The sequence below is a fragment of the Haemaphysalis longicornis genome, unplaced genomic scaffold (assembly GCF_048455015.1).
Source record: "Haemaphysalis longicornis isolate Haplotype H1 unplaced genomic scaffold, Haemaphysalis longicornis Haplotype H1 scaffold_10, whole genome shotgun sequence".
NCBI lineage: Eukaryota > Metazoa > Arthropoda > Arachnida > Ixodida > Ixodidae > Haemaphysalis > Haemaphysalis longicornis.
This window is the reverse complement of record NW_027526204.1, coordinates 105,098,442-105,123,031: the sequence shown is the minus strand read 5'-3', so window position 1 is coordinate 105,123,031 and position 24,590 is coordinate 105,098,442. Positions and strand designations below refer to the sequence as shown.

At 45.4% G+C, this 24,590-nt stretch overlaps 1 protein-coding gene and 1 non-coding gene across 2 annotated transcripts; one reads left to right on the top strand and one right to left on the bottom strand.

Annotated features, from left to right (window-relative positions):
• Window position 1: 1 nt before the first annotated feature.
• On the bottom strand, window positions 2-23,901 carry LOC144159037 (UPAR/Ly6 domain-containing protein bou-like). The gene is made up of 3 exons (XM_077690278.1): window positions 23,641-23,901; window positions 12,850-13,020; window positions 2-3,209 (listed from the first exon to the last, which is right to left on the bottom strand). Exons 1-3 carry the CDS (start codon window positions 23,702-23,704, stop codon window positions 2,965-2,967), a joined length of 480 nt encoding a protein of 159 aa, XP_077546404.1. The 5' UTR covers window positions 23,705-23,901; the 3' UTR covers window positions 2-2,964.
• Window positions 10,402-10,474, top strand: Trnav-aac (transfer RNA valine (anticodon AAC)). Its single transcript has one exon. It is a non-coding gene; the product is annotated as a tRNA-Val (tRNA).
• Window positions 23,902-24,590: the final 689 nt, after the last annotated feature.

Below are 24,590 nucleotides of genomic sequence, written 5' to 3'. Positions count from 1 at the left end.
TGGCGAAGTGTTCCTCACATTCGTGTCTCGCTTTACTAAGATGTTTGTGCACAAAGACACTATTCTTAGTTGTTGAATTGGTTTGGAGCAATAAACACTGATTTCTAAAGCTTCGGTGAGAAATTCCTGTAATGCATCCTACATCTGCCGTCATTTCCTGAAAGACAATGTCTGAAAACAGGGTTGTCTAGTTTGGTCATCAGAAGTGACAGTATACTAGTGTTGGGGATAGATTTTCACTCCTTCTTACCGCTTACACAACGTTTAAATGCAATGCGATGAATAAGTGATAGTGTATTAGGCTGTTATGCAAGCCAAAAAATGCATTTGGTGTTTTAGTGACAGGGAACACCTTTTAGAAAGCCACTTAATTTTTGCTGTTGTTTAAGCTTAACCAACAGTCTTTAACCGCCTCAAAGCCACGCTAAGAATAGACACTAAGTGAGCTTTCCTAACTGCCTGGCACTTTATGGGAAATGTACTTTGAGTAACTTTGGAGCCCTAGAACTAGTACCATATTTTCCGGTGTATAAGTCACGTTTTTTTTTTCTGAAACTTCCGATGGTACGGGTTATCCGCTGGTGCGACTGATTTATGGAATAAATCCGGTGCGTGGCGGCCGCGAAAGGTCTGCGCTCGAAAAGGTGCCTGTGTGCTGTGTGATGTCAGTGCACGTTAACAGACACGGCTCTATGGTCTGAATGAATGAATTATTTGTTAGCAAGTCGGAGGAACTAGGCTTCGATGGTTTTGCCTAAATGCCGTCTGTAAGTACATGTCATCTGTGTGTATCAGTAAACCATTTTTGAGAAGTTCTGTCTAGACTTTGGACGGTGGATGCATGTATCTAGCGCTGCTTACCGGGGGATGCGTTCGGAGGCGGTGGCCGCCGCAACCATGTACTTTCGCCGCACTTTCTAACGAACTGATCCTCTATGAGTTTACCTCATTAACAAGTGCGTCTTATACACCGGTGCGACTTATATACGTTTCTTTTTTTTTTTTTTTCGGATAAACTGCCGTTTTGAGGGAAGCGCTACTTATACAGATACGGAAGTGCAACTTATAGACCGGAAAATATGGTAATTGTACAGTCATGCTACCTTATTCTGATTCTTGCTGTCTTCATCATTTTTTCTACAGACAATCGTTTTCTGCTGTAGTACACTTAGCCCATGAGGTGGGCCTCGAAAAATAGGGAACTCTGCTGCTCAAGTTTGGCGGCGTGATTCGAAGCAGTCGTGTGTTCCCTACCTCCATGGAAAAGAATAAAAAAAAATTCCCACCCAGTCAGAACAACTTATCTTCTCCTGGTAATTACCAGATTCGACGATGTTGGCCTTGCCCTCAGTGCTAAGTTCAGATTCGGGGTTTGTGGGATTGTAATAATGCACAGCTGTCATTAGCGGTGCCGTGGTTTGCTTCATCTTGCATATCACATCTCGGCAACGACGGTAAACAGTATTACTCCCCATGGAGTCCCCTTAAGGCTTTGCAAGTTTTGTGAGATGTGTAGTATCTGGTTAACTTGGCTGCAAACGTGGCAGATCATGGGATGAGCACACGAGACAATTACAAAAAAGGACAAAAAGGACAGGCTCATGTCCTGACCATTCCTAATTCTTAAGTAGTTCGTGCAGAACATGTATCTATTGTGCACCAAGTGGCCTACAAAACATCTCATTCCATAAACGTGGTTTGCAGCATAGGACAAAGTAACCACTCGTGGCAAGTGTAACAATTAACAGATCACATTTAATAAGAAATACAATCGTGCGACAACTTCCTTAGATGTCCATTGCCATGGGAATGCACATAGGTTAACGTTTTTACTTTACACACACTTCGTAACGGTTGTCTATTGTAACGACATATAGTTCTTGCTGGTATAAGCAGGGACTCGGCTGGTAACACAGTTTCACGTAGGTTGCACAACCTACGTTGCACAATGTCGCACAACCATGGCGACATTGCCTTGAGAAAGTCAAATGTCACACTATTCTGAGAAACGGGGCATTTCATTCTGCGTGTCACTTCTCCTCACCGAAAACATGGAACGTGATTCTCAACATATGCTAGCTAGACTAGACTTTTGTACCGTTATCACATGAGTAACTTGCCATGTTACATTGAGACAATTCGCTTAATTTAACTATTTGGTTGGCCTCATTCAACGCCAATTTTGACGGAAGCTTATGCGGTGCTGAAGACTAAAGCCGGCTTGTCTAACAGAGCACGTGTCGGTTAAAATGAATTTGTTTTGGTTACTGACTAATTCTATTATTTATTTTTGTGGATGTTTAGCCGGGAAAGACGTAGGAAGGTCTTTAACTGCACAAAATACATTTTTTTGGAATAAAGTGATGAAGCCATTAGAAATATTTACTGCTAATTGCAGGCATAATTGCAAGATCAATTCATTAGTATAGCGGATCCAAAATGCGGTGTGATAAATTGGAGAGATGCAAGCATCTCCAGCAGAGATGCTTGCAAATTTATTCATACTCTGAATTTGTTCTGATCAGTTGTATTTGTGCTCCAAAAATAATGAAGTTCGGTGCGGGAATAATTGACGATGTACTACTAATTAATTTGCATACCCCTGGAAACACAGTTTCGAACACTTTCTCGTGAATACGGAACTTGGCAAAAATGGCATAGTAGAGACTTCTGATAGGCCAAACAAGCTTCCAAAAAGTTTGGTCTATTGTGCTCAGCTAATGTCCTAATGTCAGTTATTACTGAGGTAGCTGACATAGCCAATTGATGACGGTTGACAGTTGATATCTGTGCCCTGTGGCCATTTCCAGAGACCTCTTAGCACTCTCGATTCCCCAACCTGTTTTCAATCAAAATCTACAATGCACAGTATCACATACCAGCTTCAAACATAATACTTGTCATTTTTTTGGTTTTGACACTCATCCGAAAGATAGTTACGCCGGAACTGACCCCGACTCACACTCAGTCCGGACACCATGAGAGCCTCATTAAGGGCACTCTGCTGAGGGAGACGGCCAATAGGAAGACGAGGGTCACAATGAGGGCGGGGCTATTGTGCAGAGGGGGCGGGGCTTCATTGCAGCCGTCATTGTTGCACGTCAGGATGCAGCCACGCAGGATGTCGTCCTCGTATCGAAACACACCGCACGAGTTGTCCATGGTCTCCAGGGAGCAGATACGTATCACCATCTCGATGTTGGTGTCCACTGCAAGGCGTCGGTGGGTAGAGAGAAAGGAGAGGGGTGGGTGAACCTCCATGCTGCAGTGTGTTAGACAAAATTTCAAGTGACTGGAAATGTTGCTTTTGCATCACTCTGAGTTGTACGGCTGTGGGTTGATAGAAGCAGATATAGGGAAGAAAGATCCTATAGGAAAATAATTGCATTCTTAATGAGGTTGGGCATGAACATGAGGCACATCAGGAAATAGGTGAGTCTCTAAACACGTAGATCCATCTATACTTGGAGAGGTCTCTCAACAAGGGAGTGGATTGGCAACAATAAAAACTGGCACTGACCAAGAATGTTTACAAAATCCAAAAAAAGACGTTTCGGCTCCCGTACGTGAACAAGGCACCCGTACGGGAGGCGAAACGTTTTCTTTGGATTTTATAAACATTCTTGGTCGGTGCCAGTTTTTATTGTTGTCATGCGTTTTCCCGCCCAACCCTCGATTTCATCAAGGAAGCGGATTATCAGAATGAAATTTTTTTTTTTTTTAATTTTACAGTTTGGCCTGTGGCATAACAACACACGAGTTCAGAGGTACGCAAACAAGTTGACTTGGTACATAAAGAGTCCAATAGTTGTCAATGACACGGTCTATAAACCCAGCCCTGCAGGTCTGGAGGGCAGCGAGGGTGGAGGCTAATTGCGCAAAGGTGCCGTAGTTGGACTTGATTCAATTACGGGCAGGTCCACAACAGATGCTGCAGATTCACTTCCTGTATTGCGGAGTTGCAGAACATACAGGTGGAGCCGTACGAGCCCCGGTACGGCACTGGCCATAATGTAGTCGCAGATAGCGTAAGGGCCATTCCAAAACATAGCCATTGCAGTGCAACCTCCTCTCGGCGAGTCACCAGGGAGCTAAATTGGCACAGGTACAGATCGAGAGAGACACTTTACAGATGGTGGACTGGGGGCAGTGTATGGATATGGCACTCCGCCGGCTGACCAGTGCCAGTTAAAAAGGCGCGAGGGAAGCTGTCATATCACCTGTACCCACCACCCCCCTCCCCCTGCATTTGCATCCGCCACTAAGTCGACGGAACGGGACGGAGTGGACGTGGTCCTGGGGTAGCTAGTGTGGCGCATGGTTCACCGCAGACAAAAACGTGCGTGATTCCTGCCCCCGTCGCTCTGATGTAATATTCACAAGCTTGTGGAATTAAATTCGACGGACCTTGTTCCAGGACCGGTTGCACCTAGCGGCAGCCACGCCTATCTAAAAACGGTGAACAGGAGCGCCCCTAAAGATCTTGCGTTCGAAACACGTCCATGCACAAAACATCATTTCCTTCAACCCACTTGTCGCCCTTCCGTCGTCATGGAGGGCACGGAAACAGGTGCACATTTTGCACTTGCAGTGCGTGAAGTGCCTGTATCTTTTCTTTTTTTGTTCCTTTGTACTTCATGTGCTCACAGCATGGACAGCCTCGAACGTATTCGCCCTCTTTCCTTTGTAAGCTTACTATGTGTGTTAATATACGTGGGTATCAACTCGTCGCACGTTGAAAAATCAGGAATAAACGGTGCAGTGCTAGAAAGCAGTAGCTGAAAGTGCACCTGTTTGCCCGAGCAGGAGACTATGGCCTATGGAGACTATGAAATTTGCGTTGGGAAACACGCCACGTGTTTTTCTTTTTTCTTTTTTTTTGGCATGCAATGCCGGTTATTGTAGCATTTTCCTAGTGAGAAGTCAGCATAATATTTGTGCAGAAATTGACTAAGAGTACCTAAAAAGGAAATGTGAACGTGATTTTCTGCAAACACGTGACGTATTTGCTTTGCTCACGTGTCCTTGCGCAGCTTGTCAACACATATTTATCGTCGTAGTTGCTGAATTGATGCTGAAAGGCCAAAGTGATCATAATCGTGGCCCGATGGCCAAAAACCAGCAAATGACGGCCAGTTTTAGGTATCGACCGGCAACCGGCCCGCTGTCTAAAAAACCGGTCAGGCCATTCAAAAACCGGCCAGGTGGCAACCCTAACAACGACCCGAAGAGGGACCTTCGAAATGAATGCACGTAATTGAACTGTGAGTAAGATTAATTGTTCCTGCGCCCTGTGTGAGGGCTTGATACAAAATGTAATGTTTTAAATAAGAGCAGTTTTCACTTAAAAACGTTTTCTCCCAATTTCAACCTTTTGTGCGCAACCCCCCCCCCCCCCTTTTTTCCGCTGGTTTGCCTTGTTTTCTACATCCAGGAGAACGGTCACCATTCCAAGAAAGAATGTAGTCTTTAAAAGCGTCTACAAAGAAGGCAAAAGAAGGAATATGGGACCAATTGTCCAACCGATTCATTACCCAATAAAACTACGTAATTAGTGGAATCTCATCTGCAAAAAGTAGAGCTGAGCAACTGAGAACGCGTATTTTCCGAGCACTGAAATGATGAGTAGTTGACTGTTGTTTACTTTTTATGGGACGTGGGGGCAACCAAGACATGTACATGCAAATTTGAATGGGCGTCATAATAAAAGCGGAGCTCTGAGAAATAGGAAAAGCAAAGCTGTCCCAGCCATGGCTTCTCAACCACGACCTAGGGGAAAAAAAAAAAAAAAAAAAAAGCAAAAAGACCTAGGTCCGAGTCTGACATCCGGGCTACGCCGCGGCGCCCATTCCGGGGCGCTATCCCGCTACTGCGAGACGCGGGAGCTTTTGCCTGCTGCGTTTCCGCCCTGGGCCGGTTCGCTCCTCCTTAGGCAACCTGGCAGCCCCGAGCTCCCCCGGGGTCGCCATATCGACGCCCCGCTTAGCGCGGACGTCCCGTCAACATAGCCGACCGCGGCACAGGACCCCCGGCGTCAGCTCGTCCTCTAGACCCGGCCTCCGAGGAGCTGGATTACAGGGGCTCGCCACGACCCCCAGCCGTCAGCAGGCGTCGGAGCGGCCGTATTCAACACTCGCCTGCCGCCCCGCCAGTTTTTTTTTTTTTTTTTTTTTACCTCTTTCTTGCTTATGACGCGGTTGATTAAAGTGTCAATTTGTGCAGTATAATGAAGTATATTCGCGCAAACTCGATGTAGCCGGACGACGCCCCGGAATGGGCTCCACGGCACAGCCCGGAGGTCACACTTTTTTTTTTTTTTTTTGCGGGCCGTGGTTGAGAAGACGTGTGGCTGGGGCTGCGGTCTTTCGTGTTCACCGTACTCTTCTTTTTCTAATTATTTCCCTGAGCCCCGCTTTTCCTTTTCTTGTTGACGTTCGCTTATGAGGCCCATTCAAATGTATGTATAGGGTTGTTCGTTTTCGGGTAAAACCCGATTTTACCCGATTCTTGCACCCCGAACAAGTTTCAGGAGAATCGGGTTAAACCCGATTTCTCCCCGAATAAACCTCCCTGTAGCGATCTGCACTTTTGGAAGCCCAGAAAACGCTTGAAAGTGGGAAGCTTTTGATGCCCAGCTTTGATCACCTGGTAAACGTGAAGCTGCAGCAGATTGTCGGGGAGCTTTCGGCGATGATCGGTAAAAGCGATCAGGCCAAAGCTGTTTTGTCTATGTTACCCAAGCGCAGCGCTAATTTAGTAAAAACATGTTCTGAAGAGTTCTGCACGAAACTCGCCACAAAATGGCGCTGCACTCTTGGACGGAACGTCTCAGAAAAAGAGGAAAACCAGCTAACTTTGTGGAAGTTGGGAGCCGTCCTTGATCCGTTTCAGAAGCGTCTGCTGGGGCAGTCATTTGAGGACTACCGACCTTTGTTCATGTCCGTAACCGACAATGTAGATTCCCTTAATGACGAGTTCAACCAGTATTTGCTGGAAGCGAGCCCCACAAACCCAGCTGTCGAACTAATCGAGTATTGGCATGACTCTACTTCTCGCTACCCAAGGCTTGCAAAAGCTGCACTGACATTGTTGTGCCTAGCTAATGGTAGCTGTGATGTGGAGAGAACTTTCTCCCAGCTGAGATATGTTCAACGACCGGACAGATCTCGAATGGAGACTGACATGTTGCACATGCAGATGATAATTTATGTCAACAAGGACGTGTAAAAAATCGATGACCAGATTTTCGAGAATAAAATGTATAATTTCTAAGAGTCAATGTTTACTGATTCATTCATTTTCAAACACCACTGATTCATTTTCAAACAAACACAAAATTTCGGGTAGTATTCGCCGCGAGCTCGACATGTAGGTGGCGCCAGCGTCGCGCTGCTAGTGTGGATGCTCCGCTGAGCGGCCCGTAAGAATGCACACTGTGGGCGCGCTTCGTGTCTTTTTCTCGCCGTATGTGCGCACGACAGGTGCAAACAAGAGTGGTATGCTGTAGTTCGGTTACTCAACGTTCAATGTATAGCATGGAAGTGGCAGTCAGTTTTCATTATTACGCCAAAAAACGCGACGACTCATCGGGAATCTCAGAATGGCCGTAATTGTGACAATGAACTTCTACGCTGTGGCTCGTAGTAAGCTCGATCTTTCCAGACTATGGCTTTGAGCCTTCAATAAAAGCATAAATAGAAACAAATCAGGAAGCCTCGATCTCTGAAATTCGGTTTACAACGGCAATCTCAATCGCTTTCACTGGTAGAATGACGCATTCTTGCATTTGTGGGATGCTCTGAAATGGTAACGCTACTTAACTGCCCCGAAATTCATTCTAAGAGCTTACGATATTTTTTGTGTGTTCAAAAGGCAACATAAAATTACTGAATTTTGATCAGCGCAGAGATATAAATGTAACCGCTCTAACGGGTCTTTTAAATGAAATTTTAGCGACTCTGAAGGAAGGTTTCATGAATAATGGTGTCGGATCACTTATTTACGGCTTTCGTCGCAAGTGAACTTGCTAATTGAATTGTCAACGCACGCAGTACAATCAACATCTCATGTTTAGCTAGGTTTTCGCAAAGTGACAAGGCTTCTGGGACCTCACAGTGAGCACAAATTTTCTGTGACGGCTGCTCTGTTGTCGATTTGCGTTCCTTTTAAAATCTAACAGGTGCCTGCAACAGGAGATGTGTTTGCATTCTTGCGTATAAGGTCGCTTACGAACCCTGAAGACGGCAATAAATGAAGTTGAGCTGTTGCAGATGTAGTAAAACATTTCCTTTTTATTTCTCGTTGCAAATAAGCGTAACGGGTTCCCGGTAACTACTTTGTTTTGCAAACTGAATATCGCATTTGTCTTGGCATTTAATTCTTGAGGATTGGTTAAAAAATGAAATTCTGCGCATTTCATTTTTTTTTTCGGGAAAGGGGGGGGGGGGGGGGTCCTGCCAACGTTGCAAGAGCAGCGAGAAGAGAACGCATGTAACGCGCGCGAAAAGCCAAACTATGGTTATCAGTATTATTTACAATCGAAACTACACTAGGCGTCGTGTTCTGTAGCGGTGAAAAAGCAGTACACGTATTTTCCAAAATGATTAACCCCCCTTTGGTCCGAGATTGTCCAGGAATTGTGGGACGCCTTTTTCAAAATTGTATTGAAAGCAAGCATTGTGGGAAAAAATTAAAAAAAAAAAAAACAGCGAGTCATGGCACACACACACATGTGGGCAACAACATGCATTATATATTACGCGTTTTCTCCTCTTTCTTTAAACTTACGTCCACCTTAAGAGGTCCACCTTAGGTCCACCTTAAGACCAAATTAGGCATTTGGTTATGCTGAGTGAGACACGTTTCTGGACAAGGAGATTCATGTCGGATTTGAAAATGATATAAATGAAAATGACACACAAAATGCCACATGACTGACGCAAACTCACAACTGCTTAATTTTACCGAAACATTCCCCCTAAATACTCTTGCGCATCCATAGAAACACGTATTTTGAATGATACGTAAAATTAGCAACTCGATACAGTTGAATAAATGTTTATTCCTCCTCCGGAGTATAACCAACGACTGTCCAAAAATGGTATTTATTTTAGAAAAGGTACGGGAAGGACACGATCACACACACGCTTGCGGGTGTAAAATACGTGTCCGGCAATGTATGGGCGATAGCGCACGGGTCGTGTGCAGTGTAAATGTTTTTGTTTGTTTCTTCTTTCTATAAGGACACAGCGCAATTTTACAAGGGTGTGGAATTTGCACGCGTATGCACAGGTCTTGTCGCTTCTTACCCGTTTCGCGTACTAAACTTTTATCATTTAAATAATCGCCACGCCACCTTCAAAAAGCACCCTTCGACGTTCCCGAAACGGCAGACGACTGCACTCAACAATACGAAAAGTGCAATGTGTGGAATCAATGTTTATAACACGTTTCACACTCAAGCGGTGACCACAGCGAAGATGTTTCGTGGAATTAAACCAGCGCATTAACCCGCAACGGCCGCTGATTATTGCGTTTCTAGAGGAAACGAGCACGCAGAGGTTACTATGTCATTGCTTACTGCCAAACGAGCACACATATTGGTTGTTTTGTCGTGTGCAGCACGCGTCTTGCGCCGCACGCAACGTGAAAAAGCAGACGACGCGAGAGCGCCATCCACACTAGGAGCGGTTCGTCCCGCCGCCGCCAGGGGCCGACTGTGTTCGCGCTCGGGGCGAATACTGTATTTGCTATAATACTCTGGTGTTTGTCCCAATTACCAGCTTGAAACACCAAATTTAACGTGTTATACTTAAAAAGCCCGTGATACGTTTTGATAAGCTCAGTGTAAGTTCTGATAAGTACAACCGTATATTTAACCCGAAAAAACCCGAAGTAAGGAATGGTTTCGCAAAAAACCCGATTTTTCCCCGAATATCAGTTTGAAAAATACCGCCCGATTTTTACCCCCCGAATTTGAAAAAATATAAAACCCGAAAACGAACAACCGTATGTATGTATGATGACAAGCATGGTGATCGTGATGGGAGTGGTGGGGTGTGGCAAATTTTTTTGGGTCCCGGGTGCAAGTTTAACCAGCCATAGCCTCCTTTATACTTTACGTTATAAAGGAGGCTATGAACCAGCAATGCCACTGCACGTATCATAAACAGTGTCCAGAATATCGTAACTATCACTACAAGTGCGGTTGGAATAACGACGCGCGGCCGTCCGATGACGTCTAGCTTACCGCAGTCACCCTGTGCAGTGTGCGACAGTGAAGACCAATTAATTTTCTTTGGGGACTCAGGTACGCCTGTGTTTTCACATCTTTTCATGCGCTTGCATCATATTCGCTGCCCGTTTTCTTTGGTCGGCTTCGAAATGCACCTAGGAGTGCCTGTTCTTGTGGTGTAGTGGTTATCACATCCGCCTAACACGCGGAAGGTCCCAGGTTCGATCCCTGGCAAGAACAGTTTTTTTTTTTTTTTTTTTTTTGTCGTAAGCATTCTTTGCAATGCCAGCTGTGTATTCCGTCGTATCTCCTCAAAGGAGGCGAAATTGACAAATTTAAGACATTTATTCATTCGTGATGATATTGTATATGTCACTGAAAAAAAAAAAATTTAGAACCAAACCAAAAGAAAAGTACGCAGTTTGGTTGTTGATAGCCAAGTGTATCAATATATCGTCTGTCGCAGCAAATTAATACAAAAGGAAAAATGAAAATGAATGTAACAAAATAGCAGTGACGGTGACAAAAAAAGAAAAAAAAAACTGAAAAAGAACGAACGAAACCACAAAGGCGTGCCTCCTCCATATCGCTGGGCTATTTATTCGGTTGGCGTCGAAAACATCGCCGCGGCCGCGTCCGTTCTTTTGGAAGGTCCTATGTTCGATCACTGGCAGAAAGAAGCTTTTTTTTACAGCAAAGCTGTTTATATGGCTAGGGTCTCGTGCATTTTTGTTCCGCATCAACAGTTCTACCTTAACTTGCGGCAAAGCCGACTTTATCACGAATGTTCTGTGGAAACCGGCTGTCTCACGTTTTACAAAAACTTTCCAGACAAAAATTATATACCATTTGGTCGCTGAGACGCGTCTCCATCATATTTTTGCGCCAAGTTTCATTTACTTCTCTTAATTATAGTCCCCAGTAAAGCTGTAAGCATTACACCATTCCCGTCTGTTGTCAGTACATTGACAGGAGGCAGCCGGACAGCCCCATATTTTTTCTGCAAAAACATGTGGTGCTGTCCGGTCATGACATTTTTTTGTTTGTTTGTTAAATTAGGCACTGGGAGGCGCGCGAAGACCACCTGTGCCAATAAGTTTTGTGGCTATAGGGGGACACAAAGTGAGCTGTCAGCAGCCCAATTAACTAAAATTGAATAACTTTTTGTTGACTGCAGTAAGTGGGTAAATATGTTTGTATTGAACACTTAGAGGCAGTCGTGTTTATACACAGTATTAAATAGGCACGTTTCCCTGGTTAAAATAATATTTTTTTCTAGCTGGATCACTGAAACGGAAATTTCTTATAGCTATAGAAATATTTCTAGCTATAAATTCAGTTTTTAGCTCATTTCTAGCTGGATTGAGATTTCGTTCCAGCTGGCAGCTATTACTTCCATCTAGAATTTGTCGGTCCAGCTGGAAGAAAAACATTTTAGCTGGAAATAATCGTCTCTACTAGAGGCTAAGGCGTTGGGATGCTGAGCACGAGGACGCGGGTTCGATTCCCGGCCGCGGCGGCCGCTTTTCTGATGGAGACGAAAAGCAAAAACGCCCGTGTGTACGAGGTATCGGCGCACGTGAAAGATCCCCAGGTGGTCAAAATTAATCCGCAGCCATCCACTACGGCGCGCGTCATCGCCTGCGTTGCGTCGGCGCGTTAAACCCTACAATCAATCAATCGTCTCTAGGTAGACTAAGAATTTTTCTAGTTAGAAGCTGTTGATGCCAGCTATAATCTGTAAATCTAGTCAGAAATGAAGCTGGAAATTATGATTTCTTGCTAGAAATGTTTCAATTTTGACTGGAGTTGACAAGGGTATCAGTTGGAAGAATTCTTCCAGCGTGCCTGTGCTCCGAGGTATCCGACTCCAAATTTTAATTGTCGTTCGCATGAGGACGTATGCAAAGCTCCTCCCGGGCGTGACGCGGCTGTTGCGCTGTCATATAATTGGTTTGACCAGCCGAGAGTGGAAGGGGGACAGTTATCACCTTTGCCAATGCCTCCGCTCCATTGTCAGACTAAACGCCACACGTAACAGCCGCGTCACATCAGGGAGGAGCTTTGCGCCGATCCTAACTCTCTTGCATGCGTAATCATGCGAACGATATAAAAATTTGGCGTCGGATATCTTGGAGCACAGACACGGCGGAAGAATTCTTCCAACTGATGCTGTGAGTAAACACGACTGCCTCTAACTTTTCAATACAATACCCACTTCCTGCAGTCAACAAAAAGTTAGTTATTCAATTTTAGTTAATTTAGCTGCTGGCAGGAATCATTATCATCTCACTTGGTGTCCCCGTGGCTACAGAGCATATATCTGCACAGCGGGTCTTCGCGTGCCTCTTAGTGCTTAATTTCAAGAAAACCATAAAGCTTAATTTTGAACTCCCGGTAGAATGAAACTCTATCGTCCTTCGAAGTTTTGCTAAGTGATCACAAAGTAGTCACTACCATTTCCGAACGATGAGAAAAGTAAATACGTGCGCGTTCTCTAACCGTACGTGTGTGTGATGCGTACTATACACTTCCACGAAAGGGAATGACTCCTAATTTTTTCTTCTGAAATGAGGATGTGAAGTTACATGTGCCATGGGGCGTGCATCACTCACTGGTCCTGCCGACAACCTTGACGCAGAAGTGTGCCGGGAAGCGCCCCACGTGTCCATCCTTTGGCACGGTGCAGTCCACCACGTAGCGCGCATGCGCAGGATGGAACGGGTCGTGGCAGTTGGGGTTGGTGCCGTTGACGCTGTTGCACGTGTAGCAGTTGATGGCGCTGGCTGAGGAGTGGGAGAAAAAAGAAACGATAGGTTAACGATTGGGTGCAACATTTTCTACACATTTCTACACGTGTTCTACAAGATGGTAAAGAAGGCTCTACATTCCCTGCATTCCCTACATTTTCTACGTGCATGCTGTACACTCCCTAGATTCCCATATAGGGAAATGCATCCCCTAGGTGATGTTCTACAATAGTGGTCCCCGAAAGTGCCCCCCCCCCCCCCCCCAAAAAAAAAAAAAAAAAAATCCCCTTTTTTTCTCGCTTTTGCTAAGCCTTGTTGGCAGTGCTAGAAGGTGGCTTCGCTGCATGACTTGTGCGTTTCTTTTTCTCCGCGTAGCACGTGTTTTAGGTCGGCTTTTTGCGCAACACGCCAGCTATGCCAAAAAGCCAGACACACAAAGGGCAGCAGCATATTGGCGTTTGGGCGGCTTTGTCTGCGCAGGCAAATTGTTTGACAATACGACACGCATCAGCGTAAAAGCTAGACACAAAAGGCGTGCATTGAACGAGTATGTGGCTACTTTAGCTGCGAGCGGAAATTGTTTGAGACGGATCACGACAGCTCATCGTATACGGCCCCCGCCAATTTTGTAAATCCAGAAAGGGCTCCATGGCACACTTGTGGTTGAAAAGCACTGTTCTACCAGATGCGACTGTGCTGACGTCTGTGGTGCGAACACTAAGAGATATCAAAAACAGCTGAATGTGTCAGGGAAACAAGCTCGGGTTGAATAAGACGGTTTGTAGTTCAAGTTGAGCGAAAGAATTTTCGTTCGTGTAATGCGGATAAGGACAACGGGTGGACCATCCGTTTTACGGAGTGACTACCACGGGATGGTAAACGGAGTAGGCGCAGATCAAGAAATCGACAGAGAAATGAACGAAGAACGTTTCGGGGGCAAATAAAAGACACAATGAATGTAATTTTGCTTAATCCATTTTTCAGAGATGTCATCAACTCGCAAAAAACAGGCGCAGCAGCGCCTGTTTTTGCGACCCTTTCGAAGCGTACACTCGAAGTCTCCGTTGGTCGTCTTCGCCACAGCGCTCCAAAATGACCAATTGAAGTGACCAAGTGTGCGAATTCGGCGATTAATGAAGCCCAACTTACGGTTTATCTAAAAAAAGTGCATGCGCGCAGGAAGAACACGCAAGGCGTTAATGGCGTTTTGCATTGCGTAATGTCCCTGCATCGCTGCCCTTTAGCATTCAAATTGAATACCAGCAGGGTGTTCTCGTCCAGGTTACGGAGGTGCTGCCATGTTAGACCATCATGGCCCAGGGTCCGCCTCCTCACTGATTCGCACGCCGCCATCGGATAATTCAATAGGGCTTACTCTGATCACCTTACCGTTCATCACATCCAGGCCATGGTTAACCTACAGGCCCGAAAGGGAACGCAAGTCCGCGTATACATATAGCCTGGATTCCGGGGCATGTGACCCAGGGGGTCGGCAATCACGCTGCTCATAATGCAGCGCGGGAGAGCCTTCAGTCTACACCTGCCTTGATTGCTCCCGATCTTGCACCTGATCCAGGTCTACATCCGCGCCCCCAACTGGATCATGCTAAATATTCTCGCCGAAAGCGGCTCGCTGAGAAGACTCCGCAGGGCTACCTGCATGGTGTCCCCACCCTACCCCGTTCCGCAGAAAACTTTATTAATAAGACAATCGCTAATGCGGCCCTCACACCCTCCACACTGCGGAAATGGTTGCATTTGGACTCTTCAGCCTCTCCGTACTGTCCCCATTGCCAGCAGAATGTTTTTTCAGACCTCAAGCACCTCACTTGGCACTGTGCAGCTTTCGCATCTTCTCGCGATTCTTTGCTCAGTGCTCTGCCCCCCCAACTCGTCCCCTGATTACCCCCCGTACGAAGACCCAAATTTTCTGCATGCTCTAGGTGTGTTTTCCATTAAGAGTGGCCTGGCAAGGGTAGTGTGAGATGAGGTCTACACTCCCGCTTCCAAAGAAATCACTGATCATCTATCTCCAACAAGCCATCTCTAACGATTGAGTGATCACCCCCTCCTTCCCTCCCTTCTTCCCCTTCCCCAACTACGGCCATGTGGCCTCCCCAATCTTAATAAATGGCATTCATTCATTCATTCATTCATTCATTCATTCATTCATTCATTCATTCATTCATTCATTCATTCATTCAAATTGAATGCTCGGCGACGTCATTCGTCGAGCTTGCACCCTAGGACTCTTCACTGTGTCATTGTGGGGCATTGCGGTGAAGACGCCCTACGGGGACATTAATGAATTCGGGGTCTAGCAATAAAGAAGTGCAAGGTTAATTCCTCGAAAACTTCTCGCTCGCTTCCGCGACTTTCTTCAGCGCGGCCCTTGCCGGCCTCATGCGCTTTGCAATCTGTTCTGTTTACACGTCAAGGCGGTCGTTCGGTGAAAGAAAGCTCCCCACTGCCATGGCCGCCACCGCGGCGCTTTTCTTGAAGGGGATTTGAATGCGTGATATCGTCTGCCTGTTCTCACGTAGTTTTTTTGTCGTCGCTGTAGTAGTTTATAAGCCTATGAAGTCCAAAAAATTACACAAACGGCTCATTCCTTCTCCAAAATATTCCAATTCACGCACTACTTGCGCCGCGCAGAGTAACATCCGGCTGCGGTGATGAGGCACGTACAGCGGCAACTTCAACGGCAATTTCACCGGCAACGATGAAATACGGAAAGAACAATGGAGAATCCAAGACAGCCAAGATAACCAAAAAAGAGGCAAGGCAGATAGAAACGAACAAAGGGAGAAAAAAAAGGAAGCTAAAGCTTCGTTAGCGATGTACAGGACCGAGAAATTAGACATGAGAAAGGAAAATTTCTACGATGATTCCAAAGGCAGTGCTTTGCTTTTTGAGGCTAGAGCAGGTTGCTTGCGAACTAAGAGCTTTGTGGGGAAGTATACACAAAATGATGGGGTATGCGTGGTCTGCGGAAAAGAAGCAGAAACTATGCGGCACATAGTGTTAGAATGCGAGGGTATCCATCCAAATCTAGAGGGAAATATTCGGCTTCCAGAAGCCCTAGGATTTAAGGGTAGCACAGAGGCAGTTAAATTCAAGACTGTCGAGGCGCCAAAAAGAAGATTAGAATGCAGATGGACGAAAAGCAGAGAGGGGAATATTGCCTAGGACAGTTGCCACCTGTAACAGAAAAAATAAGTATTTTGTGCCTAATAAGTTTTTTGTGCTTGCCCTAAGAGCAATGCTAGTGTTAAACTAAGAGTGTAAAACATAGGTTTATTAGTTTCTTTTTAGTTTTTTTTTTTTTGTAAGATGACGCGTCATCAACCCGCTACAAAGTGGATACCACTTTCAGTCATCATCATCGGTTGATAAACCAGCCCGCGATTTTGTATGGGGAACGTCCGTGTAGTGGCGCGGTCGCCCGGTTTGTAATGCTGTTTTTGAGTGCGCTAACAGGATCGGCGCAGTCTCCAGAGTGTTCTACTCGTCGGCATAGTAGATATGGCTTCTTACTACCCGCATGCTCTCGTCTGACGGGCTGGCACTCCGCTACGTTATGCCCCCTTTTTTAATACATCGGCTTGGCCACTTGTGCCATCTCATGACTCCGTAATAAGAATTGGGATAGGAAGCTTGTCAGCGAAGAGCAGGATTAGACCGCGCCGTCATATCAGTCATGAAGAGAGGGGTAAAGGGCGGCGTTATCATACACGTACACGTACACGTCGTATCCGCTCGTCAGAATGTCTGCGATGTAAAACAGCAGCGATGGAATGCTGATCTTCGCAGACTAAGTCACCATGGGAAAATCCAAACAGACATCGACACCTTGATTCATAGGCATTTTTCATGGCTGAAGCAGGAGCTATACAGACGATAGAAAATAACGTCGCAACCTTAATGTTGACTATGCGAAACACGACAAGAAGTGCTGGCTCGTAGCCTTTGTCTTGGGCAACTTTGGACTCGCAGGCTGCAGCGTCCCCATTTATCCAACCAACCTCACGGTACAGGTACTGTTTGGATTTGGTCTCGGTGGCAAAGCGGTTGTTAATGCCATTACTTTAAATCTATAAAGCATTTTATACCATCAGCAGCAGGTGTAGGGGGTTTGCAGCAGCTTCGCTGGACGTCTACTTTCGCAGGGTCACGATGACGCATCTTTTTCTCTTGTATCCCCCCGTAAATTTCGACGAGCTGTGTTTTTTTTATTTATTCCATTTTTGTTACAATAAGGATGTGTACAATACAAGACCTTGAGTTTAATTTACATATGGATAGAAATGGGGCCGATGATAGTTATAATCTCGGACGAATGTGTTTTGACGCGCCCGAACCCTTTTAATTCGTTTTAGGCCTTCCCGGCTCTTCGCGCTATCAGTGTCTTTGCCTCCGCGTCGACCGTCTGGCATCGACCCAAATTACCATATTCGCCCATGTATCTGGGCCTTTATCTGTACACTCCTTAGCACCGGCGCGCGTTTCGCCTTCCGGAGTCATCGATCATCGTAACGAGGGCAGAACGCGCCTTACTCTGGCACGACGTTAGAAAACGAAGAAAGATATACTCGTCGTCATATAGTATAGTCGCATGGATGGCTGATCGTTATACATTATCATCGCGGCGCCGTTATTGACAGCGCGCTTGCGATTTTGTTTCGAGGCGCATGCGCTGTCGCAGACTGCGAGGCCTACACGCAAGGGTACGTCTGAATTTCATTTGATGGGGTCATGAAGACGAAGTACAACCTCGTTTGATTGCAAAGAAGTAGCCCTTGGTAAACCATTCAGTTCCATTCCAGCCACGAGAGTCATTCTGTTTAGCCGATAAAACGTAAAAAAAATATTTAAAAAAATTTCAAATTTCGCGCCACATGACGCCAGCAGTGACGCTATAGAAGGACCACTATAAACATTGTTACCAGTGTGTTAACTGCACGTTATCATTAAACTGGTACGATCAAACGGAACTATAGGCTTCGCTACTATCACTCGGTCATGTTTCTCGCAAACAAACAAGATCCTGTGACGTCACAAGATCCTGTGACGTCATCACACAAACAAAATCATGTGACGTCATAGAGACCTGGAGAGGAAGCGGCTGGTAAGTCGCCACTGCTTTATCGGTTTTCCTCAGTTAATATAGATTATTTGCTTGAAGTTTGCGATGAGATTGGTATCATTGTTACCGGGACAAAGAAGTCTTTTTAATTAAACAAACTTGTATCTTGTCTTCATGGCTCTTCTACCTGTACAGCTCCTGCAAGACTGCACGTCACATCAATTCGTTCCCCCTCCAGCTATCACACATGCGCCCGTGCCCACGTCGTCTGCGCCCATCATACAAAGGACGCTCGCGTGCCTGATGACTTTCTCATGCGCGCTGTCAGCGCCTTTGTACTGCAGAAGCTTCAACAGCGGTGATGGAGATGTTTTGCTGAATACACAGTCGTGGTGTCCCCTCGTTTTTACTGATTTTATTGCCATAAAGCAGGCAGCTTGCAATGGATGTGCCACTCCGTTCTGTTTCGGTGCCCGCCTAATCTATACATTCCCGGTTATCGACAAGTTTGCGGTGATTGATAGCGTTGTGTCATCCATGAGGTTTGTAGAGCGCGTAGCAGGGCGCACCGGAATGGTAAATATTTGTCGGGTGCACTTCCGCGCGAATATATATATATCATGCCGCGCACTGAGTGACTGCATTACGTAGTCTGTTTTTAGAAGCGAACACCCGTGACTGTCAACCACTGAACCAATGCAGCGAGTATAGGTCAACCGCACGTTTTAACTTTTATGATGTGTACAGTGGTCGATACAGTTGTTTGTGAGAATGAGTTCTGCTTTAGCTGACCATACTAAAAAACTGCTGAAAGTAACGTTGTGGATTGAAGCTGCCGGCTTAGACTTCGGAGTTCCTGGAGTTCTCCCTTCAAGTGTGGGAGTTTTATTATGACAAGTGTGTGGGCGACTTTACGCGGACCCGAAGCATGAAATTTTCATTTAGACAGAGAGTGTAGTACCCCATGAAATGCAAAACAAAAGGAGGGGGGTGGGGCTATTGGAAAATCGGAAATCTAAAGATTGTTTGCACACAAGACGATGCAAACTTCTTAGAGAGCAAAAACGACTGAGCCAAAACGCCCTCCAGCCGTGCACGCGCTGAGTCGTCTAAAAATTTATTGCAAAGCGTCGAGACAACTCCGTGCTGAACGTCTCCACAGCGGTTGACATCTTCGGAACTTCCTTCAGGCCGTCCCAAGAGGTGTCAAAAACACTAGTGCAGTCAGTTGAACGGCATGTGCATGGGCCTCGCAGCACCGAGCCTACACTCTGTGTGACCCCAGTGTAGGTTTTAAAAGAAAGCAGCCCTGCACTGCTTCTCGCCTGCGTATGCTCGAGACGTCAGTGAGGTCTGGCGGGAAGCTACCCGAAACGACGTCGTACCCCGTGCTCGTATAACATAAAATCATAAACAGAAATAAGTTGTTGTTATTATACCGAAACTCTGTGTAGCGCTTTCAGATTTATAAAGGTATCTGTATTGCTCGGGAGGAGGCAAGTGCGTGCAATTTTTTTTTTTTTTTCCTGCCTGTAGGTTGCCCGGGATTTTTTCGTTGGGAGGCAGATCTTGGTACCTTCTTGCGCACGAACGTGGAGGTGGCGAGTTTCGTTCCTTGCGGGCTTCCGGCGAAACGAGAATTTAGAAACAAGTTGTTATTGCCGCTGTGACTCACTAAAAGGCGCCGAGCGATCCGGTTTTGTCGCATTCTGAGTTGGCGACGAAAGCGGATCGAGCCAGTTGCTGCTCTCTTTTTTCAGGAACGTTAACCACGCGTACGGGTAGTAAATTTTGGTGCATTGAAATAATAAATAATAAACCAAGCATTCCTTAAAGGAACCCTGCAACATTTTCTCCAACTTTTTTCAAATCTGAAATGCTTGCAGAACGTAGTCACCCAACGCACCCAGTACTTAGATTAGGGGGTCGCAAAGTACCTCAGCCAAAAATTACTGCTCTATTCTCATCAGATAGCTTGGAAACTCGCTCAAAAGACTTTTTTCCCTTTCCAGGTCTTGACGTTCTTTGACGGCCGGTTTTCCTTCAGTTGCAGCAATGAACGTTTTTCGATAGCAACATCAAAAAATAAAGCCCCAAATACAGAGCAGAAACGGAAGGTGTATCTGGTGCGACAAGCAAATCACGCAGTGCCGCTCCGTGCTGGCGATAACTGTAGCTTTCGCAGTGGTTCCAGTCGCGAAGGAAAGAGTGAAAGCGTTTATCAAAAGTGTTGCAGGGTCCCTTTAATCTCTCGCTCCAGCAGCACCAAGGCATGGTTGACGCGGAGGGTGCCTAATCCGAAGTGGTTTCGAAATAACTTCGACCACGCCTATAGATGCAGCTGCGATTGGTATTCCACAGGAGACACACTGAGGGGGTATAACATTGCTTGAAAGCATATGTTCATGAGGAGCGCACAAGTCATTCGTTGTTTCAGGCGTGAGCTGAAATTCAGAGAATAAATTTATTGGAAAATGGCGATGTTAGCCGAGCCATCGCTCTGGCTTGCTAACTAAAAGTTCGGTGTCTGAGTTGTCTAACTTCACAGGGCATGCAGGGTCATTCCATGCCAAACGTCCCATCCGTAAATTCGACCATCACGGATTTGTTCAGTAAAAATTGTGGGTCATCCTCCCATGGGCCACAATGCTCCCTCAAAGTGTTTTTGCCAAAAAAGAAATTGTTTTTTTTTTCTAGCCGCTTTCATCTCCAGGGTTTAAAAGTTACGTCTGTCGAAAAATTTATAGAAAAATCAATTCATTTTAATCGCCGTCATTTTTTTCGTGGACATAATGTTGAGGCCCTGGACTGCCCTATACCGCATTTTTAAAATATCATTGCTTTTTTTTTGCTGTCATTCCGCCATTCATAAAATAGATGATGTTGAGCATTTTCAAACATTTTTAGCAAATACGAGCACATTCTCTGACCCAATAAAGCGATTGTTTCTGCATTTAACCATTGTGGACAATTGGTAAAAAAATTATATTGACACCGAAAAAAAAAGGAGAAATGCGCAAGAAAACAATAGTCAAAATTGGAAAAATCTCCTTTCTGGCCCTTATTTACCCCAAACTTGCGCATTGTTGTGCTCGTAGTAAAAATATTAAATACAAGGCATTCGCTAGTACAAATGATCGCTATTTATTTCAGAAAGTTTAATCAGAACTGTTTTTGCTGTAGCAGAGAAATAAATTTTTGAATTTATACACCGACACACGACTTCACCACGTTGTTCCGCAGGGCGTCTTAGGCGCGAGGGCCAGCGCGTTAGCGCTGCAAAAATAAATTTTCCAGCAATGGTATTCCGTAGCATCAGTACAGGAAAAAGGGATAATTAGGGTGTTGGTGGGAAAAGCACAACGTGCAGCCAGCGGTGGTGCGCCCATTCTACGAGCACGTGTATATATATAGATTCAACGGCTGACAGGACACACACGTGCATTTAAAGCATCAGGGCATGCTTTACTTGGTATTTTTTATGTATGCTGAACATTACAAAATAAAGAGCAGCGGAATCATCGAGTTACACAAATTTACTTGTATGCGTTAGCGGGAATCACATATACAGATGCTTTAAATGTACATATGATGTCCAGCCAGCCGTAGAGTTAAGCGTGCTCGTAGAATGGGCGCACCACCGCTAGCTCCACATTGTACTTTACCTACCATCACGCGAATTATCCCTTTTTCCGGTACTTATGCTACGAAATGCCATTGCAGGGGAAGGTACTCGTTCAGCGCGAACCCGCTGGCTCCCGCGCCTTTCATGCAGGCAGGCGCATGTCGTGCAGAGAAGACGCTCTGTGGAACAACGGGGTGAAGTAGTGTCGGCGTACAAATTGAAATTTTTTTTTCTCTGCTAAAACAAGAATTGCTCTGGTTAAACTTTCTGAAATAATCTGCGATTTTTCGCACTAGCGAATGCCTTGTATTTAATATTAACGATGCGCGATTTTGGGGTGAATATGGGCCAGAAAGGAGATTTTTCCAAATTTGACTAATGTTTTCTCGCACATTTCTCCTTTTTTCAGTATCAATATATTTTTTTACTAATTCTCCACATAGTTGAAATACAGAAACAATTGCTTCATTTGGCTGAGAGAATGTGCTTGTACTTGCTAAAAATGTTTGAAAACGCTCAGCATCGTGTATTTTATGAGTGGCGTAATGACAGCAAAAAAAAGCAAAAAATATTTTTAAAATGTGGCATAGAGCAGCCCAGGGCCTCAACATTATGTGCACGAAAAAATGGGAAATGGAAAGAGAATTGATTTTTTTAATAAATTTTTTGACAGACGTAACTTTGCTTAAAACCCTGGAGGTAAAAGGGTGGCTAGAAAAAGAACGGATTTTTTTTTTTTGGACAAAAACACTTTAAGGGAGCATTGTGCGTCATGCGAGGATGGCTCACAATTTTTACTGAAGAAATCCGTGATGGTCGACTTTACGGCTGGGGCGTTTGGCAAGGAATGACCTTTCAGCAACTGCAATTAGTATTTAAGCCACTTCTTTCCTCTGATTAACCAACACCTATACCCAAGCGTCTCGTGCTCTATACTTCCTGACAAATTTATAGTTGCCCATCCTTCTAACTCTCACTGCACCGCTTCGCTTTACGAGACCGCGTACATTCCTGGCCTGTCTGTGATCTTGGAGGGTCGTGCGGGTAACGCCGCGTGCACTTCCAACTCTCAGTCTTCTTCATTAGACAACTTGTATCACACGTGAGAAATCGTTTTCACAGCAACATAGAAGAGTCTGTAAACTTCCCTTTCATTTTTCTTCTTCTTTTTAGCGCTGCTTTAGTGTGGAGCTCATTGCGTTCACCTTTGGTGTATGATTCCGTACGACGGCCTCAATCACTTCGATTCTCGGCAACCTTGAAGACTGACAAGAACTGTTGGTCTCTGTCACCTGCGCTTCCGTCCTCATTCAAGCGCGATTGACTGCAGTGCCTTATAAATATTATTTATAATTTATATTATACATATTATAGTGCCTTATACTTCTAACTCTATGGGAATGGAAATGTCCATTGCAGCTCTGATGCGCAACCGTTGGTGGGCAACACAGGCACCGCAACTAAACCACGTTGAACGCGTCATTTTTGCCGAGCGCCTTTTATAAATATAAAAAATACCGTCACAGTGAATTTTGTTGTAGCAGAGTGAAATTTTTATAGCAAGCGCGTTTAAGTTTTTACGCTAACGTTCTTTCGACTTGCACTGCACTATAACCATTACTTCTTTATCATGAAAATTGAATACAAACACGACTAAGTACACGCCAAACCAGAAAGCTGGCGAGTTGGTTTATAACCATCTTGAAAAGGCGTGAAAAAAAAAAAGGATAGTCTAAGGAAGAAACAAACAGAGCACCTTAAACTGTCCGTGTTTTTGCGCCTTTTTTAGGACGAGATACTATTAAACTCGACAAAGTATCGCTAAGATTGGACGAATTATTTGCTTACAAGTGGTCATTCAACGGTCATAACGATCTACGCTCTCATTTTGTGTCACGGTGCTTCGAAGCGTACCCGCGCAAGATTCGGTTTCAATTCCGCTCACCTTGGCGCAAACAGAAGGATAAGATCGTCGCCAGCGATGCGAGTACGTCGATCGATTGAGCCATCGGAGGTCCCTGAAGGCGTCCGAGCGTCCCCGAGAACCTTTTCAACCTGTTTCACGCACGTTGCAGGCTGCAGTCTCTCACGCCACCAGCGCTGTTTCTGCCGCGACTGCGGCGGTGAGCCTCTGAGCTATCGCCATGTTGACATTTTTCCCCGTCTCTCCCTCTTTTCCTATTTTCCGCTCCCCTTATTTATTCTCCCCTCTTTCCCGCGGGTTTTCGCGCGAGAGGAATGACTGCGGAATTTGAAGTCATCTTCGGTCTCTAGAGTACGGACAACTTAGGGATGCCGCTCATATGTGCGGGAGTCTGCACTACGTACGCAGACGTCGAACTCTCTGATGCTGGGAGGGTAGTATTAACTCTGTCGTTGGGAGTACCGAAACGGGAGCGGATGAGAGTACGGTGCGGACTCCGCGCAAGGAATTCTCGGCGGCCATTGAGTGCGAAATAAATAGGAATGCGACAGGCGGCGATGGCTAGTGAGACGGAGACAGGAATGAAATTACATGCAAAAGGTTCGAATAAAATGCTCGCAATTTATTTTACGCTTATCGATCACATTGTGCACTGCGCCACACAAAGGCCGTGTTCGTGTCTTTCAAGCGAATTCATTTAGCTTTGCACATGATTTCCTAATTTGATGGATATAAGAGGCTCATTGGTAAGTTTCATACATGCAGTGCTATAGCAGCACGTTTACGCTTAACGGGTTTGACATGAATGTGCGGGAATAAGGGGAACTGGGTTACGCTAATAATGAATTTCTGTTTGGTTCTCAATTTCTTGGTTCTGCTGGGGCTCTACTTGTTGCGACGTTCTACAATGAATGAGATATCAATTTGCAGCGCCTACAGTCGTGACGTATACAGTTAAGACGTAGCCAGAG